At 49.7% G+C, this 22,660-nt stretch overlaps 1 protein-coding gene across 1 annotated transcript in view; it reads left to right on the top strand.

Annotated features, from left to right (window-relative positions):
• The window catches only part of LOC145337228 (lymphotoxin-beta-like), a 109,141-nt gene that overhangs the window by 68,119 nt on the left and 18,362 nt on the right, over nt 1–22,660 (top strand). The window contains exon 2 of the mRNA XM_080182021.1: nt 19,191–19,454. Within this exon, the coding sequence (XP_080038147.1) occupies nt 19,191–19,454 (264 nt within the window). The remainder of the gene's footprint in view (nt 1–19,190; nt 19,455–22,660) is intronic.

Raw genomic sequence — 22,660 nt, 5'->3', positions numbered from 1 at the left:
CCGTGGGGAGGAATCGATCTTCCGAAGTAGCATGAATTTGATGGAGCGAATGGCCTCCCCCCCCCCCCCCCCCCCCCCCCATGTTATACTGTCCATGATGAGTCAATAGACGGGATTCTCCAGTTTTGCCCATGGTGGGAACCATTGGGAGAATGGGAAATTTGGTGAAACTTTCCGGGACACTGGAAAATCGCGTCCGCCAGCCAGGATGGGAAATCTCGGAGCGTGATTCTATGACGCTGGAAATCGTGGTGACACGGTGCAGGTTTACAGATAGGGACTGTGTGTACCGCTCGCTCTGCGCCCCTGGTCCTGGATGGATTTCCGCCTTGGAGCAGGTTTGAGAGGGTGCCTGGGGTTGTGGTTTGCAGAGCTTGTCGCTGTGGAAGGCAGTGAGACTCATCCCATAATACTCTCCTGCTCCGCAAAAAAAAAAGCCCAAACAAAAGTGGCAAAATGCAGACTATGTATTGAGAGACAATGGGGTCCAGAACTGACCTACTTCACAGCACAGTACCAAGGAATCTCTCTCCGTGTTCACACGCTATGTCCAACAACACAGAAATGGTATCCATTTCTCCCACCTCCTCTGGCAGGCACTTACCGCCCTCTGTGTAAAAAACTTGTCTCTCAAATCTCCTTTAAACAAGTTGTTTATTTATTAGTGTCACAAGACAGCGTACATTAACAGTGCAGTGAAGTGACTGTGAAAATCCCCCTGGTCGCCACACTCCGGCGCCTGTTCGGGTACACTGAGGGAGAATTTGGCACAGCCAATGTACCCTAACCAGCACATCTTTCGGAGGGAACCCACGCAGACATGGGGGGAATGTGCGAGCTCTGCACAGAGAGTGACCCAAGCCGGGAATCGAACCCCAGTGCCTTGGGGCTGTGAGGCAGCAGTGCTAACCACTGCGCTGCCGTGCCGCCCCCCCCCACTTTCCCCCTTTAACCTTGAACCTATATCCGCTAGCCATTGACTTTTCTACCTTGACTTTCTCTCTCCCTCCCTCTCTCTATCTCTCTCTTTTGTATTTTATAAAGTCCAGATAACAGAGATATTGGAAAGTTAGTGGGGACAATGGCGACCTGCAAATGTAAGGATTAGCATTTTAATATCGATGTACTGCCCAACGAGAAGGTGATATAGGATGGCGAGCACGGATGCGGGGGGAGAGACAGTTAAACGGGATTTGCTGCAATGAGATGGAATACAAGCATATTGACTCAGCTGGGGTTTACAGAGAGTTTAAGATGTCACATACACATAGCAGTAAGTGCCGATGTGGCCAAATCACAGGATTTCTTCAAGTTTAGTATTGATGACTCACCCCGATACCTCTCACTCCCACATCTCCCTGCGATGAAGGTTATATTGTGTCTGGACCTCTGCTTCTAATCTGATACGCCATAATCACAACTACAAGCTCAGTACAGCCAGCTGCACACAGATGCGCTACGCACAGGCGAAGGACATTCAGCCCACTGGAAATCCTATCCCTTTAGATCTTCTTCCCTCAATCTGACAACATCAGCCAAAAACCTATTCATTCCCACTCAGGGTTCACCCCCAGTGTTCACTCCCACAATACTTATCACCACTAATTTCCAGCTCCAGCACACTCATCCTCTTGTCTTTAATCCTTTGATTTGATTTATTATTGTCGCACCTATTCGCATACAGTGAAAAGTATTGTCTCTTGCATGCTATACAAAGCATACCGTTCATAGGGAAGGAAAGGAGAGAGTGCAGAATGTAGTGTCATAGCTAGGGTGTAGAGGAAGATCAACTTAGTGCGAGGTAGGTCCATTCAAAAGTCTGACGGCAGCAGGGAAGAAGCTGTTCTTGAGTCGGTTGGTACGTGACCTCAGGCTTTTGTATCTTTTTCCCAACGGAAGAAGGTGGAAGAGAGAATGTCCGGGGTGCGTGGGGTCCTTAATTATGCTGGCTGCTTTTCCCGAGGCAGCAGGAAGTGTAGACAGAGTCAATGGACGGGAGGCTGGTTTGGGTGATGGATTGGGCTACATTCACGACCTTTTGTAGTTCCTTGCGGTCTTGGGCAGAGCAGGAGCCCAGATCAAGCTGTGATACAACCAGAAAGAATGCTTTCTATGGTGCATCTGTAAAAGATGCTGAGAGTCGTAGCTGACAGGTCAAATATCCTTAGTCTTCTGAGGAAGTAGAGGCGTTGATGGGGCTTTCTTAACTATAGAACCAGGACAGGGTGTTGGTGATCTGTACATCTAAAAACTTGAAGCTCTTGACCCTTTCTACCTCGTTCCCGTTGATGTAGACAGGGACATGTTCTCCTTCACGCTTCCTCGAGTCAATGACAGTCTCCTTCGCTTTGTTGACATTGAGAGAGAGATTATTGTTGCCGCACCAGTTCACCAGATTCTCTATCTCATTCCCGTACTCAGTCTCATCAGTGTCTGAGACCTGACCCATTACAGTGGTGTCATCAGCAAACTGGAAATCAAACTGGAGGGGAAATTAGCCGCATAGTTATCAGTGTGCAAGGAGGATAGCAGGGGGCTGAGAACACAGCCTTGTGGGGCAGCGGTGTTGAGGATGATTATGGAGGAGGTGTTATTGCTGTCCTTACGGATTGTGGTCTGTGCGTTAGGAAGTTCAGGATCCAGTCGCAGAGGGAGGAGCCGTGGTCCAGACCACGGAGTTTGGAGATGAGTTTCGTGAGGATCTATCTCAGTGAGGATCTATCTCAGTGTGGATCTATCTCAGTGAGGATCTATCTCAGTGAGGGTCTATCTCAGTGAGGATCTATCTCAGTGAGGATCTATCTCAGTGTGGATCTATCTCAGTGTGGATCTATCTCAGTGAGGATCTATCTCAGTGAGGATCTATCTCAGTGTGGATCTATCTCAGTGAGGATCTATCTCAGTGAGGATCTATCTCAGTGTGGATCTATCTCAGTGAGGGTCTATCTCAGTGAGGATCTATCTCAGTGAGGATCTATCTCAGTGAGGGTCTATCTCAGTGAGGATCTATCTCAGTGAGGGTCTATCTCAGTGTGGATCTATCTCAGTGTGGATCTATCTCAGTGAGGATCTATCTCAGTGAGGATCTATCTCAGTGAGGATCTATCTCAGTGTGGATCTATCTCAGTGTGGATCTATCTCAGTGATGGTCTATCTCAGTGAGGATCTATCTCAGTGAGGATCTATCTCAGTGAGGATCTATCTCAGTGAGGATCTATCTCAGTGTGGATCTATCTCAGTGTGGATCTATCTCAGTGATGGTCTATCTCAGTGAGGATCTATCTCAGTGAGGATCTATCTCAGTGAGGGTCTATCTCAGTGTGGATCTATCTCAGTGTGGATCTATCTCAGTGAGGGTCTATCTCAGCGAGGATCTATCTCAGCGAGGATCTATCTCAGCGAGGATCTATCTCAGCGAGGATCTATCTCAGCGAGGATCTATCTCAGTGTGGATCTATCTCAGTGTGGATCTATCTCAGTGTGGATCTATCTCAGTGTGGATCTATCTCAGTGTGGATCTATCTCAGTGTGGATCTATCTCAGTGAGGTTCTATCTCAGTGTGGATCTATCTCAGTGAGGATCTATCTCAGTGAGGGTCTATCTCAGTGAGGATCTATCTCAGTGAGGGTCTATCTCAGTGTGGATCTATCTCAGTGTGGATCTATCTCAGTGAGGATCTATCTCAGTGAGGATCTATCTCAGTGTGGATCTATCTCAGTGAGGATCTATCTCAGTGAGGATCTATCTCAGTGTGGATCTATCTCAGTGTGGATCTATCTCAGTGTGGATCTATCTCAGTGATGGTCTATCTCAGTGAGGATCTATCTCAGTGAGGATCTATCTCAGTGAGGGTCTATCTCAGTGTGGATCTATCTCAGTGTGGATCTATCTCAGTGAGGGTCTATCTCAGTGAGGATCTATCTCAGCGAGGATCTATCTCAGCGAGGATCTATCTCAGTGTGGATCTATCTCAGTGTGGATCTATCTCAGTGTGGATCTATCTCAGTGAGGATCTATCTCAGTGAGGATCTATCTCAGTGTGGATCTATCTCAGTGAGGTTCTATCTCAGTGTGGATCTATCTCAGTGAGGATCTATCTCAGTGTGGATCTATCACAGTGTGGATCTATCTCAGTGAGGATCTATCGCAGTGAGGATCTATCTCAGTGTGGATCTATCTCAGTGTGGATCTATCTCAGTGTGGATCTATCTCAGTGAGGATCTATCTCAGTGTGGATCTATCGCAGTGTGGATCTATCTCAGTGAGGATCTATCGCAGTGAGGATCTATCGCAGTGAGGATCTATCTCAGTGTGGATCTATCTCAGTGTGGATCTATCTCAGTGTGGATCTATCGCAGTGTGGATCTATCTCAGTGTGGATCTATCTCAGTGAGGATCTATCTCAGTGTGGATCTATCTCAGTGTGGATCTATCTCAGTGAGGATCTATCTCAGTGAGGATCTATTGCAGTGTGGATCTATCGCAGTGTGGATCTATCTCAGTGTGGATCTATCTCAGTGTGGATCTATCTCAGTGAGGATCTATCTCAGTGAGGGTCTATCTCAGTGAGGATCTATCTCAGTGAGGATCTATCTCAGTGTGGATCTATCTCAGTGTGGATCTATCTCAGTGTGGATCTATCTCACCGTGGATCTATCTCAGTGAGGATCTATCTGAGTGTGGATCTATCTGAGTGTGGATCTATCTGAGTGTGGATCTATCTGAGTGTGGATCTATCTCAGTGAGGATCTATCTCAGTGAGGATCTATCTCAGTGAGGATCTATCTCAGTGAGGATCTATCTCAGTGTGGATCTATCTCAGTGTGGATCTATTTCAGTGTGGATCTATCTCAGTGTGGATCTATCTCAGCGAGGATCTATCTCAGCGTGGATCTATCTCAGCGTGGATCTATCTCAGCGTGGATCTATCTCAGCGTGGATCTATCTCAGTGTGGATCTATCTCAGTGAGGATCTATCTGAGTGTGGATCTATCTCAGTGTGGATCTATCTCAGTGTGGATCTATTTCAGTGAGGATCTATCTCAGCGAGGATCTATCTCAGTGTGGATCTATCTCAGTGTGGATCTATCTCAGTGTGGATCTATCTCAGTGTGGATCTATCGCAGTGTGGATCTATCTCAGTGAGGATCCATCTCAGCGTGGATCCATCTCAGCGTGGATCTATCTCAGTGTGGATCCATCTCAGTGTGGATCCATCTCAGTGTGGATCCATCTCAGTGTGGATCCATCTCAGTGTGGATCTATCTCAGTGTGGATCTATCTCAGTGAGGATCTATCTCAGTGAGGATCTATCTCAGCGAGGATCTATCGCAGTGTGGATCTATCTCAGTGTGGATCTATCGCAGTGTGGATCTATCTCAGTGAGGATCTATCTCAGTGTGGATCTATCACAGTGTGGATCTATCTCAGTGAGGATCTATCTCAGTGAGGATCTAAGTGGGGATCTATCTCGGTGTGGATCTATCTCAGAGTGGATCTAAGTGGGGATCTATCTCGGTGTGGATCTATCTCGGAGTGGATCTATCTCAGTGAGGATCTATCTCAGTGAGGATCTATCTCAGCGAGGATCTATCTCGGTGTGGATCTATCTCAGTGTGGATCTATCTGAGCGTGGATCTATCTCAGTGAGGATCTATCTCAGTGTGGATCTATCTCAGTGAGGATCTGTCTCAGTGTGGATCTATCTCGGTGTGGATCTATCTCGGTGTGGATCTATCTCGGTGTGGATCTATCTCAGCGAGGATCTATCTCAGCGAGGATCTATCTCAGTGAGGATCTATCTCAGCGAGGATCTATCTCAGCGAGGATCTATCTCGGTGTGGATCTATCTCAGTGTGGATCTATCTGAGCGTGGATCTATCTCAGTGTGGATCTATCTCAGTGTGGATCTATCTCAGTGAGGATCTGTCTCAGTGAGGATCTATCTCGGTGTGGATCTATCTCGGTGTGGATCTATCTCGGTGTGGATCTATCTCAGCGAGGATCTATCTCAGCGAGGATCTATCTCAGCGAGGATCTATCTCAGCGAGGATCTATCTCAGCGAGGATCTATCTCAGTGCGGATCTATCGCAGTGTGGATCTATCTCAGTGAGGATCTATCTCAGTGTGGATCTATCTCAGTGTGGATCTATTGCAGTGTGGATCTATCTCAGTGCGGATCTGTCTCAGCGAGGATCCGTCTCAGTGAGGATCCGTCTCAGTGAGGATCTGTCTCAGTGTGGATCTATCTCAGCGTGGATTATCTCAGCTTGGATCTATCTCAGTGTGGATATATCTCAATGTGGATCTCTCTCTGTGAGGATCTATCTCAGTGTGGATCCATCTCAGTGTGGATCCACACCAGTGTGGATATATCTGTGTGGATCTATCTCAATGTGGATCTATCTCAGTGTGGATCCACACCAGTTTGTATCTATCTAACATGCACATCTTTTGACATTAAGGAGTGATTTAGCATGGCCCATCCCCCTAACCTGCACATCTTTGGACTGTGGGAGGAACACAGATATTTCAGAGGGTGGACCGGGTTTGGGGGGGTGGGCATGGCGGGTGTACAGAGGTTGGGAGAGGAAAGGACGGGAAGGAAGCTGTAAGCAAGATGAGATTTCTAAAACTGAGTCACAAACTGGATGGCAAATAGAATGATAAAATCCCTACAGTGCAGAAAGAGGCCATTCAGCCCATCAAGTCTGCATCAACAACAATCCTACCCAGGCTCCATCCCTGTAACCCCACGTATCTGTCCTGCTAATCTCCTTGATGTTAAGGGACAATTTAGCATGGCCATCCCCCTACAGTGCACATCTTTGGACACTAAGGGCCAATTTAGCATGGCGAATCCACCTAACCTGCACATCTTTGGACACTAAGGGGCAATTTAGCATGGCCAATCCCCCTACAGTGCACATCTTTGGACACTAAGGGCCAATTTAGCATGGCCAATCCACCTAACCTGCACATCTTTGGACACTAAGGGGCAATTTAGCATGGCCAATCCACCTAACCTGCACATCTTTGGACACTAAGGGCCAATTTAGCATGGCCAATCCACCTAACCTGCACATCTTTGGACACTAAGGGCCAATTTAGCATGGCCAATCCACCTAACCTACACATCTTTGTACACTAAGGGCCAATTTAGCATGGCCAATCCACCTAACCTGCACATCTTTGGACACTAAGGGCCAATTTAGCATGGCCAATCCACCTAACCTGCACATCTTTGGACACTAAGGGCCAATTTAGCATGGCCAATCCACCTAACCTGCACATCTTTGGACACTAAGGGGCAATTTAGCATGGCCAATCCCCCTAACCTGCACATCTTTGGACACTAAGGGCCAATTTAGCATGGCCAATCCATCTAGCTTGCACATCTTTGGACACTAAGGGGCAATTTAGCATGGCCAATCCACCCTAACCTGCACATCTTTGGACACTAAGGGCCAATTTAGCATGGCCAATCCATCTAGCTTGCACATCTTTGGACACTAAGGGGCAATTTAGCATGGCCAATCCCCCTAACCCGCACATCTTTCAACTGTGGGAGGAAACCGGAGCACCCGGAGGAAACCCATGCAGAAACGGGGAGAATGTGCAGACTCCACACAGACACTCACCCAAGCTGGGAATTGAACCCGGGTCCCGGGCGCTGTGAGGGAGCAGTGCTGACCACCATGCCACCGATGGTGGTTCCTGAATAAGACCTGGAGGGAGTCGGGATGTGGGTCTCGCGGCGCTGAGAGAGCAGGGACTGGGGTGACCTCCAGGTGAGCGGACTGCCGGAGAGGTGGTCACGTAGCGATGGAGGTGGGTGCTGGGGTCTGTGGGGAGCGAGCAGGAGGGGGTTCAAACAGGGCATCCACGGGCATTGCCAGCCTTGAGATCGCCGGTTCTGTGTGTGGGTTGACAGTGTAAGGAAACCATTGTGCAATTGAGCTGTGGGGAACATTTCCTGCAAGGTATCAGCTCGATTTGCACCTGATACCTGCCTGTTTCAGTAAATGCGGCTCCGGCTGAGAGAGATTTCCTGTAAACACACATCGATATCTCTATCAACATCCTCCCGCAAGGTCACGCTACCTGTCCCCCCCCCCACACACAGGCCAATCAGCCCTACACTCTCCACCAATGCTCACCTTGCTCCACACCACCCCCCCAACAGTCTAATGTCACCTTCAAATCAATCAATTTCATAATTCCCTCCATAAAGATCTTTCACCTGGGCGACACAGTGGCGCAGTGGTTAGCGCTGCTGCCTCAGGGATCCAGGTTCGATTCCCGGCTTGGCTCACCCTCCGTGCGGAGCCTGCACCTTCTCCCCGTGTCTGCCTGGGTTTTGTCCGGTTTCCTCCCACAGTCTGAAAGATGTGTTGGTTAGGTGCCAAAGTCTCCCTCGGAGTGTGGCGACGAGGGGATTTTCACAGCAGCTTCATTGAGGTGTTAATGCCAACCTTACTTGTGGTACTAATTAAATAAACTTTAACGAACAGCATCAGCTCATCTAAGAAACCACAAAAGACAAACAGTATACTTTGCAATTCATAGAATTATAGAATCCCCACAGTGCAGAAGGAGGCTGTCCAGCCCATCGAAACGGCACCGACCACAATCCCACCCAGGCCCTACCCCCATAATCCCTTCCATTTATCCAAGATTATCTCCCTTACACTTTAGGTAATTTTGCATGGCCAATCCACCTAACCTGCACATCTTTGTACAAAGAATAATACAGCACAGGAACAGGCCCTTCGGCCCTCCAAGCCTGCACCGAACATATGTTCCCAACTAGACCATCTGTTTGTATCCCTCTATTCCCTATGTACTGTGGGAGGAAACCGGAGCATCCAAAGGAAACCCACGCAGATATGGGGAGAACGTGGAGACTCCAGGTAGACAGTCTCCCAAGCCGGGAATTGAACCCGGGTCCCTGGCGCTGTGAGACTGCAGTGCCAACCACGGTGCCTCCGTACCACTCTAACCATGGTATTTTTTTTTTCTTCATCTGTATCTAATCTTTGTCTGGCGTGTGTTGAATGCATGAGAAGTGTTTTTTAAACATTGGGTACAGTGTGGGATAATAGTAATCTTTTCTGTGCTTTTGAACTCACAGATAGCTTGCTGCTGGAATTATTTGAGGGGAGGGAAATAGACACAAACTCAGATACTGAAGCAGACCATGTTCAAATCCAACAAGATCTGGACAATATCCAGGCTTGGGCTGACAAGTGGCAAGTAACATTCACACCACACAAATGCCAAACAATGGTCTTCTGGGTGGTATGGTGGCACAGTGGATAGCATGGCTGTCTCACAGCAGCAGGGACCTGGGTTCAATTCCCAAGGCACAAGACAGGAGTGTGATGGGAATACTCCCTGGATGGGTGCAGCTCCAACAACACTCAAGACACCAGGAAGGCGAATGGGATGCTGGCCCTCATAGCGAGGGGGATTGAATATAAAAGTAGGGAGGTCTTGCTGCGGCTGTATAGGGCACTGGTGAGGCCGCAGCTGGAGTACTGTGTGCAGTTTTGGGCGCCGCACTTACGCAAGGATATTTTGGCCTTGGAGGGAGTGCAGAGGAGGTTTACTAGGCTGATACCGGAGTTGAGGGGGTTGAGCTATGAGGAGAGGCTGAATAAACTAGGCTTGTACTCGTTAGAGTTTAGAAGAATGAGGGGAGATCTCATTGAGACGTATAAGATGATGAATGGGATGGATAGGATAGAGGTGGAGAGACTCTTCCCGCTCAGAAAGGACAGTAGGACTAGGGGGCACAGCCTCAAGATAAAGGGGGGGCGGTTTAGAACGGAGTTGAGGAGGAACTTCTTCACTCAAAGGGTGGTGAATCTCTGGAATTCTCTGCCCGTTGAAGTGGTGGAGGCTGCCTCGCTAAATATTTTTAAGAAGCGGGTTGATGGGTTCTTGATAAGAGAGGGGATTAAGGGTTATGGGGAGAGGGCGGGAAAGTGGAACTGAGCCACAACAGATCAGCCATGATCTTATTGAATGGCGGGGCAGGCTCGAAGGGCTAGATGGCCTACTCCTGCTCCTATTTCTTATGTTCTTATGTTAAATCTGCTTCCCCTTATTTTGAGGCAATGCCCCTAGTTCTAGTTTCACCCGCCAGTGAAAACAACTTCCCTTGATTCCATCTTATCTATTCCCTTCATAATATTATATGTTTCTATAAGATCTCTCCTCATTCTTCCGAATTCCAATGAGTTTCGAGTCAATCTCTCCTCAAAAGCCAACCCTCTTAACTCCGATCAGCTCGTGAATCTCCTCTGCAATCCTCCAGTGCCAGTTTATCCTTTCTCACAGTGCTCCAGATGTGGCCTCACCAGCACCTTATACAGCTGCAACATAACCTCGCTGTTTTTAAACTCCATCCCTTTAGCAATGAAGGACAAAATTCCATTTGCCGCCTTCATTACCTGCTGCACCTACAAACCAACTCCTTGAGACTCGTGCACAAGGACGCCCAGGTCCCTCTGCACAGCAGCATGTTGCAATTTTTTAACCATTCAAATAATAGTCCATTTTGCTGTTATTCCCACCAGGCACTTACCAACATCGTACTCCATCTGCCAGACCCTCGCCCACTCACTTAGCTTATCTCTACCCCTTTGCAGACTTTCAGCATCCTCTGCACACTTTGCTGTCCCACCCATCTGAGTGTCATCTGGGAATTTTGACACACTACACTTGGTCCCCGACTCCAAATCATCGATGTAAATCGTAAACAATTGCAATCCCAACACTGATCTCTGAGGCAGACCACTAGTCACTGATCGCCAAGGAGAAAAACACCCATTTACCCCCCACTCTTTGCTTTCTGTTAGTTAACCAATCCTCTATCCATGCTAATACACTCCCTGTAACACTGTGCACCTTTATCTTATGTAGCAGTCTTTGGTGCAACACCTTCTGGAAATCCAGACACACCACATCTACAGGTTCCCCACTGAACATGTAATGTTCTCAAAGAATTCCACCAAATTAGTCAAACATGACCTGCCTTTCATGCTGCATCTTATCAATGGGACCATTTATATCCAGATGTCTCGCTATTTCTTCCTTGATGATAGATTCAAGCATTTTCCCTACTATAGAAGTTAAGCTAACCGGCCTATAGTTACCCACCTTTTGTCTACCTCCTTTTTTAAACAGTGGCACCACATTTTCCGATCTGCGGAAACCACCCCAGAGTCCAGCGAATTTTGGTAAATTACCACTAGTGCATTTGCTATTTCTCCCACCATCTTTTTTAGTACCCTGGGGTACATTCCATCAGGGCCAGGAGATTTGTCTACCTTTAGCTCCACTAACTTGCCCAACACTGCCTCTTTCCTGATAATGATAGTTTCTATGTTGCCATAGCCTTCCCGTCATCAATTTCTGGTATATTATTTCTGTCTTCCACTGTGAAGACCGACACAAAATATCTGTTCAGTGCCTCAGCCATTTTCTCACTTCCAGTTATTACATCCCCCCTTCTCGATCTCTAAAGGACCAGTATTTACTTTCGCCACTCTTTTTCGTTTTACATATTTGTAGAAACTTTTGCTATCTGTTTTTATATTCAGAACCAGTTTACTCTCGTAATCCACCTTACTTTTCTTTATTGCTTTTTTTGTGGCTTTCTGCTGACCTTTAAAGATTTCCCAATCATCTCACTAATCTTTGCCACTTCATATGCATTTTCTTTCAATTTGATAACCTCCTTTATTTCTTTAAGAACATAAGAACATAAAAAATAGGAGCAGGAGTAGGCCATCTAGCCCTTTGAGCCTGCCCCGCCATTCAATAAGATCATGGCTGATCTGTCGTGGCTCAGTTCCACATTCCCGCCCTCTCCCCATAACCCTTAATCCCTTCGCTTATCAAAAACCCATCAACCCGCGTCTTAAAAATATTTAGCGAGGCAGCCTCCACCACTTCAACGGGCAGAGAATTCCAGAGATTCACCACCCTTTGAGTGAAGAAGTTCTTCCTCAACTCCGTTCTAAACCGCCCCCCCTTTATCTTGAGGCTGTGCCCCCTAGTCCTACTGTCCTTTCTGAGCGGGAAGAGTCTCTCCACCTCTATCCTATCCGTCCCATTCATCGTCTTATATGTCTCAATGAGATCTCCCCTCATTCTTCTAAACTCTAACGAGTACAAGCCTAGCTTATTCAACCTTTCCTCATAGCTCAACCCCCTCAACTCCGGTATCAGCCTCGTAAACCTCCTCTGCACTCCCTCCAAGGCCAAAATATCCTTGCGTAAGTGCGGCGCCCAAAACTGCACACAGTACTCCAGCTGCGGCCTCACCAATGCCCTATACAGCTGCAGCAAGACCTCCCTACTTTTATATTCAATCCCCCTCGCTATGAAGGCCAGCATCCCATTTGCCTTCCTGACCACCTGCTGCACCTGCAAGCTGGGTTTTTGCGACTCATGCACAAGGACCCCGAGGTCCCTCTGCACCGTCGCCTGCTGCAGTTTTTCGCCACGTAAGTAATAATCCTTCCTACCATTATTCCTACCAAAGTGGACCACCTCGCACTTGCCAACATTAAATTCCATTTGCCAGTTCCTGGCCCATTCGCCCAGCCTATCTAGATCCTTCTGCAGACTCTCCACACCCTCCGCACAATTTGCCGTTCCACCAATCTTGGCGTCATCAGCAAATTTCGACACCATACACTCGGTTCCCTCCTCCAGATCATCTATATAAATGGTAAATAGCTGAGGCCCCAGCACCGATCCCTGGGGCACTCCACTAGTCACCAACCGCCAATCCGAATAGCACCCATTGACCCCCACTCTCTGCCTCCTATTTGACAACCAATCCTCTATCCACGCTAACACCCTACCCCCAACTCCATGCCCCCTGACCTTCTGCAATAACCTCTTGTGAGGTACCTTGTCAAACGCCTTCTGAAAATCAAGAAAGACCACATCCACCGGCTCTCCTCTATCCACCGCCCTAGACACATCCTCATAGAACTCCAATAAATTTGTCAGACACGACTTCCCCTTAACGAAACCGTGCTGCGTCTGCTCTATCAAGCAATTCCCCTCAAGATGCCTCGCTATTTCCTCCTTGATGACGGATTCTAACATTTTACCTACAACAGACGTTAAACTAACCGGCCTATAATTCCCTGCCTTTTGCCTGCCACCCTTCTTAAACAACAGTGTAACATTAGCCGTTTTCCAATCTTCCGGCACTTCCCCGGAATCCAGCGATGTTTGGAAAATAACCACCAAGGCATCCGCTATCACCTCCGCCATTTCTTTCAGAACCCTCGGATGCATTCCATCCGGTCCTGGGGACTTGTCCACAATCAACCCCTCCAGTCTGTCGAGCACTGCCTCTCTAGTAACAATAATGTCATTAAGACCCTCCAGTCCTACCATCTTTCCATCGCTAACACCTGGCAAATTATTCACGTCCTCCTCCGTGAAGACAGAAACAAAAAAGTTATTCAGGACCTCAGCCATATCCCCATCCCCTACCACTAAGTCCCCCCTCTCATCCTCTAAGGGTCCAACGTTCACCCTAGCCAGCCTCTTCCTTTTTATATATTTATAAAAACTCTTGCTATCCTTTTTTATATTAAGCGCTAGCCCAGCTTCATAGTTTCTCCTACCCTTCTTTATCAACTTCTTTGTCAATCTTTGTTGATATTTAAACCTCTCCCAATCCTCTTCTCGCCCACTACTCTTAGCTACTCTAAATTCCTCCGCTTTTAGTTTAACACTTTCCTTCACCTCCTTCGTTATCCACGGCTTATTACCTCTCCTCCTACGGTCCTTTTTAACCATCGGAATAAATTTCTGCTGAGCACCAAGAAAGATCTCCTTAAAGATCCTCCACTGCTCCTCAGTCAGACCTACCTTCCAACGCGCTCCCCCAGTCCACATTCGCCAATTCTTCTCTCATCCTACCGTACTCCCCTCTGTTCAAACAAAGGACGCGTGTCCGGGAACCCACTTTCTCCTCCTCCATCTGCACCAGAAACTCCACCATACATTTCCCAATCGTCTCACTAATCTTTGCCACTTCATATGCATTTTCTTTCCATTTGATAACCTCCTTTATTTCTTCAGATATCCATGGCAGATTATCTCTTTTTCTCCAGCCCTTCCTTATCGCGGGTATGTACTTTTTCTGAGCAGTGTGAAAGATCAAAGATATACAAAAGCAGCCGTGTGTACTACCTACAAGATGCACTGCAGGAACTCACCAAAGATCCTTAGATAGCACCTTCCCAACCCAGGACCACTTCCACCTTGGAGGACAAGGGCAGCAGATACCTGGAAACACCATCCCCCCCTGGAGGTTCTCCTCCAAGCCACTCACCATGCCGACTTGGCTGTTCCTTCGCAGTCACTGGGGGTCAAAATCCCAGGATTCCTTCCCTTAACGGCATTGTGGGTCAACCCAGGGCACGTGGATTGCAGCAATTCAGGAAGGCAGCTCACCTTCTCAAGGGGCAAGTTGGGATGGTCAATAAATGCTGGTCTAGCCAGCGACGCTCACTTCCTACGGACAAATTAAAAATAATACCCATTGATCATGGACAGTGAGAAACCAGACCAAACTCCTTCCGTGGGATAGGGTCGATGCTGAGAGAATGGCCGGAATGGGAACTCGAGCGGGGGATGGTGGGCCACAGAACGGTCCGTTGACTTTGGGTGGGATTTTATGGTTTTGGGATGAGTGAGGCCATGAAATCCCGCCCGGGGGATGGGGATTCTAAAGCATGGGGGGTACAATCTCAGGTTGGGGGGGGGGGTGGGGGGAGGGAGCGATAATTTAGGATCGGGAGCAGGAGGAATTTCTTCATTCAGAGGGTTCGCATCTTTGGAATTCTCTACTTGAGGGGTGGGGTGGGGTGGGGCGTGGTGGGGGGCGGGGAGGCGGTAGATGTTCCATCCCATTGGATACATTTCAGGCAGGATTCAGCCTCTCAGCCGATTGATACGGAGTGAGCGGGAAAGTGGAGTTAGACCTTCGGAGCAGACAGGATCGGCAAGGTTTTTCGGCCTCTCAGCCCTGTGTTCCCCAATGCAGGAGGTGATGTATTGTTTGCTAATGGAGGGATTCTCCAGTCTCGCTGCCGTCAATGGGAATTCCCCATGACGTCACCCCCCTAGGCCGGCGGGACTGGAAAATCCCGCCGGCATGAATCATTGAGTCATAGTCATAAAAATTTGGAAATAGTCCCTTCAGCCCAACTTGTCCATGCTGCCCTGTTTTTTAATCCCTAAGCTAATCCCAACTGCCCGCATTTGACCCATATCCCTCTATACCCATCTTACCCATGTAACGCTTTTTAAAAGACAAAATTGTACCCGCCTCTACTACTACCTCTGGCAGCTTGTTCCAGACACTCATCACCCCTCTGTGTGAAAAAATTGCCCCTCTGGACCCTTTTCTATCTCTCCCCTCTCACCTTAAACCTATGCCCTCTAGTTTTAGACTCCCCTACCTTTGGGGAAAAGATATTGACTATCTAGCTGATCTATGCCCCTCATTATTTTATAGACCTCTATAAGGTCACCCCTCAGCCTCCTACGCTCCAGAGAAAAAAGTTCCAGTCTATCAAACTTCTCCTTATAATTCAAACCATCAAGTCCTGGTAGCATCCTACTAAATCTCTTCTGCCCTCTTTCTAGTTTAATAATATCCTTTCTATAATAGGGTGACCAGAATTGCACACAGTATTCCAAGTGTGGCCTTACCAATATCTTGTACAACTTCAACAAGACGTCCCAACTCCTGTATTCAATGTTCTGATCGATGAAACCAAGTATGCCGAATGCCATTCTGTCCACCTGTGACTCCACTTTCAAGGAACTATGAACATGTACCCCTAGATCTCTTAGATCCCTAGATCTTGCCCTACCATTCACTGAGTAAGTCCTACCCTGGTTCAATCTACCAAAATGCATCACCTCGCGTTTGGCTAAACTAAACTCCATCTGCCATTCGTCAGCTCAACTGATCAAGATCCCATTGCAATCGGAGATAACTTTCTTCACTGTCCACCATGCCACCAATCTTGGTGTCATTTGCAAACCATGCCTGCTAAATTCTCATCCAAATCATTAATCTAAATAAAGTGGACCCAGCACTGATCCCTGAGGCACACCGCTGGTCACAGGTCTCCAGTTTGAAAAACAACTGTCTACAACCACCTTCTGGCTTCTGTCACCAAGTCAATTTTGGATCCATTTAGATACCTCACCCTGGATCCCACGTGGTTTAACCTTATGCAACAATCTACCATGCGGTACTTTGTCAAAGTCCATGTAGACAACATCAACTGCACTGCCCTCATCTACCTTCTTGGTTACCCCTTTAAAAAACTCAATCAAATTTGAGAGGATGTGGTGCCAATCAAGTGGGGCTGCTTTGTCCTGGATGGTGTTGAGCTTCTAACATAAGAACATAAGAAATAGGAGCAGGAGTAGGCCATCCAGACCTTCGAGCCTGCCCCGCCATTCAATAAGATCATGGCTGATCTGAAGTGGATCAGTTCCACTTTCCCACTTTCTCCCCTTAATTCCCCTGTCTATCAGAAACCTATCTACCCGTGACTTAAATATATTTAGCGAGGCAGCCTCCACCACTTCAACGGGCAGAGAATTCCAGAGATTCACCACCCTTTGAGTGAAGAAGTTCCTCCTCAACTCTGATCTAAACTGCCCCCCCCCTCCTTATCTTGAGGCTGTGCCCTCTAGTCCTGCTATCCTTTCTAAGCGGGAAGAATCTCTCTACCTCTACCCTATCCATCCCCTTCATTATCTGATACGTCTCTATAAGATCCCCCCTCATCCTTCTAAACTCCAACGAGTACAGACCCAGTCTATTCAATCTCTCTTCATAATCCAACCCCCTCATCTCCGGTATCAGCCTAGTGAACCTCCTCTGCACTCCCCCCAAGGCCAAAATATCCTTGCGCAAGTGCGGCGACCAAAACTGCACACAGTACTCCAGCTGCGGCCTCACCAGTACCCTGTACAGTTGCAGCAAGACCTCCCTGCTTTTATATTCTACGCCCCTCGCTATAAAGGCCAGCATACCATTCGCCTTGAGTGTTGTTGGAGCTGCACCCATCCAGGCAAGTGGGGAGTATTCCATCACACTCCTGACTTGTACCTTGTATTAAGCCTCACAACACCAGGTTATAGTCCAACAGGTTTATTTGGTAGCAAATGCCAAATAAACCTGTTGGACTTTAACCTGGTGTTGTGAGACTTCTTACTGTCTTTACCCCAGTCCAACGCCAGCGTCTCCACACCGAGCCTTGTAGAGAGTGGATAGATTGAATGGCGGAACAGGCTCTGGCCCCATCTTACTGCCTGTACGCTCATCGACGCTATCTCATTAGTGGAATTGTCAATCCTCTGGACGTTAACAGGGCAGTGTGTTAAAGTGCAGCAGCGCTGGGGAGGGTAAGGGTTTGGTAGAAATGTGTTAATCTTTCACAGTGATTCCTGCTTCAGCCCCTTGTGAGGGGGGGTGGGGTAACGATGGTAGAGAGAGGGCAGAGCTGGCAGGGAGGGGTAATAAAATGGGCAGGGCGGGGGTAGGGGATAGGCACACGGCGGGAGGGGGGGGTCGGTGGAGGGTGGATGCAAGCGAGATTAACACTGATTCACAACAAAAGGAAACCAAATGCTGAATCATGTGAGGGGTTGTTGGAAAGTCCAGTGGGCGGGACAGCCAGGAACAGTGGCTTTGAGAAACTATAGCCGAGGGAGAGAGCAGTTACAGTGTGTTTAACCCTCCGAGACCTGGTACAACACTGAGAGAGAGAGAGAGAGAGAGGGCACTGAGAGAGGAGTTACAGAGAGTCTAACCGTCCCAGCGCCGTGTCGGCTCAGTAACACAGCTGAGAGAGGAGTTACAGAGAGTCTAACCGTCCCAGCGCTGTGTCAGCTCAGTAACACAGCTGAGAGAGGAGTTACAGAGAGTCTAACCGCCCCAGCGCTGTGTCGGCTCAGTAACACAGCTGAGAGAGGAGTTACAGAGAGTCTAACCGTCCCAGCGCTGTGTCGGCTCAGTAACACAGCTGAGAGAGGACTTACAGAGAGTCTAACCGTCCCAGCGCTGTGTCGGCTCAGTAACACAGCTGAGAGAGGAGTTACAGAGAGTCTAACCGTCCCAGCGCTGTGTCGGCTCAGTAACACAGCTGAGAGAGGAGTTACAGAGAGTCTAACCGTCCCAGCGCCGTGTCGGCTCAGTAACACAGCTGAGAGAGGAGTTACAGAGAGTCTAACCGTCCCAGCGCCGTGTCGGCTCAGTAACACAGCTGAGAGAGGAGTTACAGAGAGTCTAACCGCCCCAGCGCCGTGTCGGCTCAGTAACACAGCTGAGAGAGGACTTACAGAGAGTCTAACCGTCCCAGCGCCGTGTCAGCTCAGTAACACAGCTGAGAGAGGAGTTACAGAGAGTCTAACCGTCCCAGCGCCGTGTCGGCTCAGTAACACAGCTGAGAGAGGAGTTACAGAGAGTCTAACCGTCCCAGCGCTGTGTCGGCTCAGTAACACAGCTGAGAGAGGAGTTACAGAGAGTCTAACTGTCCCAGCGCCGTGTCGGCTCAGTAACACAGCTGAGAGAGGAGTTACAGAGAGTCTAACCGCCCCAGCGCCGTGTCGGCTCAGTAACACAGCTGAGAGAGGAGTTACAGAGAGTCTAACCGTCCCAGCGCCGTGTCGGCTCAGTAACACAGCTGAGAGAGGAGTTACAGAGAGTCTAACCGTCCCAGCGCCGTGTCGGCTCAGTAACACAGCTGAGAGAGGAGTTACAGAGAGTCTAACCGCCCCAGCGCTGTGTCGGCTCAGTAACACAGCTGAGAGAGGAGTTACAGGGCGTCTAACCGTCCCAGCACCGTGTCGGCTCAGTAACACAGCTGAGAGAGGAGTTACAGAGAGTCTAACTGTCCCAGCGCTGTGTCGGCTCAGTAACACAGCTGAGAGAGGAGTTACAGGGCGTCTAACCGTCCCAGCACCGTGTCGGCTCAGTAACACAGCTGAGAGAGGAGTTACAGAGAGTCTAACCGTCCCAGCGCTGTGTCAGCTCAGTAACACAGCTGATAGTGAGAGAGAGAGAGGAGAGACTCACTTTGTAAACGATTCTGACGTCAGTGTTCTACTCTCTGACAGAAGATTCACACTGTGAATGACTCACAGACTGTAAGTATCGCAGTGTCACTTTGTCTGGTGTGTGTGTGCACCTCGCATCGGCAACAGAGGACGAGTGGAGAACACAAGAGGATGTCTGTTTCGCACAAGGGAGCGAGTGGTCAAAGTTCCAGCCTGGCCACCGTGCTCTGCACCGTCTTACTGACCCTGGCACTATCTGTGCCCACCACCACCCTGCTGGTCATCTACCTCCGGTGTGGGAACCAGCCCACCGTCCTGCAACAGGTCAGTGAGAAGGGAGAGAAGTTGGGAGCCTGTGAAACAGTCTACTCAGCACTTAAAGGGACAGTGTTTGGAGGGAGGAGGGTGCAAAGAAATATTTTGGAAAAGGAGAGTCTGATGGGGAAAGGGTGCAACAATTCTGGTCACGATTCCGATAGGAAGGATGTTCATTAAACTGGAAAAGGTGAAATAAAAGAAATTTACAAGGATGTTACTGGGACCAGAGATTTGAATTCTAAGGAGAGGAGGTGCCGCACTGTCACAGTGCTGAGGGGGTGCCGCACTGTCACAGTGCTGAGGGGGTGCCGCACTGTCACAGTGCCGAGGGGGTGCTGCACTGTCACAGTGCTGAGGGGGTGCCGCACTGTCACAGTGCTGAGGGGGTGCCGCACTGTCAGCGGTGCTGAGGGGGTGCCGCACTGTCACAGTGCTGAGGGGGTGCCACACTGTCACAGTGCTGAGGGGGTGCCGCACTGTCACAGTGCTGAGGGGGTGCCGCACTGTCACAGTGCTGAGGGGGTGCCGCACTGTCACGGTGCTGAGGGGGTGCCGCACTGTCACGGTGCTGAGGGGGTGCCGCACTGTCACAGTGCTGAGGGGGTGCCGCACTGTCACGGTGCTGAGGGGGTGCCGCACTGTCACGGTGCTGAGGGGGTGCCGCACTGTCACGGTGCTGAGGGGGTGCCGCACTGTCACAGTGCTGAGGGGGTGCCGCACTGTCACAGTGCTGAGGGGGTGCCGCACTGTCACAGTGCTGAGGGGGTGCCGCACTGTCACAGTGCTGAGGGGGTGCCGCACTGTCACAGTGCTGAGGGGGTGCCGCACTGTCACAGTGCTGAGGGGGTGCCGCACTGTCACAGTGCCGAGGGGGTGCCGCACTGTCACAGTGCCGAGGGGGTGCTGCCCTGTCACAGTGCCGAGGGGGTGCTGCCCTGTCACAGTGCTGAGGGGGTGCTGCACTGTCACAGTGCTGAGGGGGTGCCGCACTGTCACAGTGCTGAGGGGGTGCTGCACTGTCACAGTGCCGAGGGGGTGCTGCCCTGTCACAGTGCTGAGGGGGTGCCGCACTGTCACAGTGCTGAGGGGGTGCTGCACTGTCACAGTGCTGAGGGGGTGCTGCACTGTCTTTCTCTCTCTCTCTCTCTCTCCCTCTCCCTCTCTGTTTCTCTCTCCACTCTCCCTCTCCCCCTCTCTCTCTCTCCCTCCCTCTCTTTCTCTCTCTCCCCCTCTCCCCCTCTCCCTCTCTCCCTCTCTCCCTCTCCATCTCTCTCTCTCCCTCTCTCTCCCCCTCTCTCTCCTTCTCTGCCCCCCTCTCTCTCCCTCTCCCACTCCCTCGCTCCCTCTCTCCACTCTCTCTCCCCCTCTCCCTCTCTCCCATTCTGTATCTCCCTCTCTCCCTCTCCCTCTCTCTCTCTCTCTGAGATGTTCCATTGACACTGGGACGGGAAGTTTCCCTCAGGCTTTGGGGAAGTGTGGGGGTGGGGAGAGGGGTGGGGGTTATGGGCCAGTTACAGTCAGTTCAGCCACAACCTTATTGGACAGCAGAGCAAGCTGGAAGGGCCAAATGGCCTCCTTTTTCTCCGAATCCCTCCCTTGGAATCTCATTGTTCCTGTTCCTGTGAATGAAACAGAGGCAACTGAGTTGGCATGGTGGGTCTGAGTGTCACAGTGGTTAGCACTGCTGCCTCACAGCTCCAAGGACCTGAGGGTTCGAGTCTAGCCTCGGGTCACTGTCTGTGCGGAGTTTGCACATTCTCTCCACGTCTGCGTGAGTTTCCTGAGCGCTAGGCAGACAAAGCATGCTGTTCATAGAGTACATGGGAGAGAAGGAAAGGAGAGGGTGCAGAATGCAGTGTTACAGTCACAGATATAGTGCAGAGAAAGAGCAACTTAATGCGAGGTAGGTTCACTCAAAAGTCTGACAGCGGCAGGGAAGAATCTGGTCTCGGTACGTGACCTCAGACTTTTGTATCTTTTTCCCGACGGAAGAAGGTGGAAGAGAGAATGTCCGGGGTGCGTGGGGTCCTGAATTATGCCGGCTGCTTTTCCCCAAGGCAGCAGGAAGTGTAGACAGAGTCAATGGACGGGAGGTTGGTTTGGGTGATGGATTGGGCTACATTCACGACCTTTTGTAGTTCCTTGTGGTCTTGGGCAGAGCAGGAGCCCAAACCGAGCTGTGATACAACCAGGAAGAATGCTTTCTATGGGGCATCTGTAAAAGTTGGCGAGAGTCGTAGCGGACATGCCAAATTTCCTTAGCCTGCTGAGAAAGTAGAGGCGCTGGTGGGGCTTTGAAAGGGGCAAAATCCCTCAGCTCATTCTGAACGGTGTCTGGACGTCCACCTCAAGCGTCGTGACCTGTCGGGTCGTAGACGCAATGCAGGAGGGTGGAGTTAGGCTGGATTCATCTGTGGGCCAGCACAGGCACAAGGGGGCTGAGTGGCCTCGTGTGAATTTTCGATTGAGTTTATCAAACCAGAGAATCTTTGATTTTGACTTTTTGGTTGACTCTTCATTCCACCTTCAGAGCGATGCGTGCAAAACTGCAAGCTCTCTTTGCACCCCTTTTCAAACAGCAATCTTTAGTTTCTACATGAACTGAGTAATCCCCCTCACCTCCCACCCCCCCCACCTCTTTCTTTAGAGATTGAGTTACTCCGGGGCGCCAACACAGAAATCACAGCCAGTCGGAACTCTGAGATCTCTGTCGCAAGTCTAACAGCTCCAGACAGAAGCTGCCAATCCTTCCAACATCAAGCGATAGTGCCACGCTCACCAGCAATCACACCCCGCACCAGAACCGTAGGGAAGGGAATCTGCCGTCCTTACCCGTACCTGCCCTATGTGTGACTCCAGAGCCACAGCGATGTGGTTGACTCTCAACTGCCCTGGGGGATTGGCAACAACTGTTGACCACCCAGCGACGCCCGTGTGGCACCACTCAATAAGCAAAAACCGTTCAGAAGCCACAGGGAGAAAATTGAGAAAAGCAAACGTAAGGTTTACCGGCGTTAGTTAGTTTGAAAGAGTTGCCCTGATATATCTCAGGTGGCACAGTGGTTAGCGTGGCTGTCACAGGGACCCCGGTTTGATTCCCAACTTGGGTTACTGTTTGCATGTTCTCCCCGTGTCTGCGTGGGTTTCCTCCACGTGCTCCAGCTTCCTCCCACAGTCCAAAGATGTGCTGGTTAGGGGGATTGGCCATGCTA

The sequence above is a fragment of the Carcharhinus amblyrhynchos genome, unplaced genomic scaffold (assembly GCF_965287045.1).
Source record: "Carcharhinus amblyrhynchos unplaced genomic scaffold, sCarAmb.v2.hapA scaffold_45, whole genome shotgun sequence".
NCBI lineage: Eukaryota > Metazoa > Chordata > Chondrichthyes > Carcharhiniformes > Carcharhinidae > Carcharhinus > Carcharhinus amblyrhynchos.
This window is presented reverse-complemented; position numbering and strand designations above follow the sequence as displayed.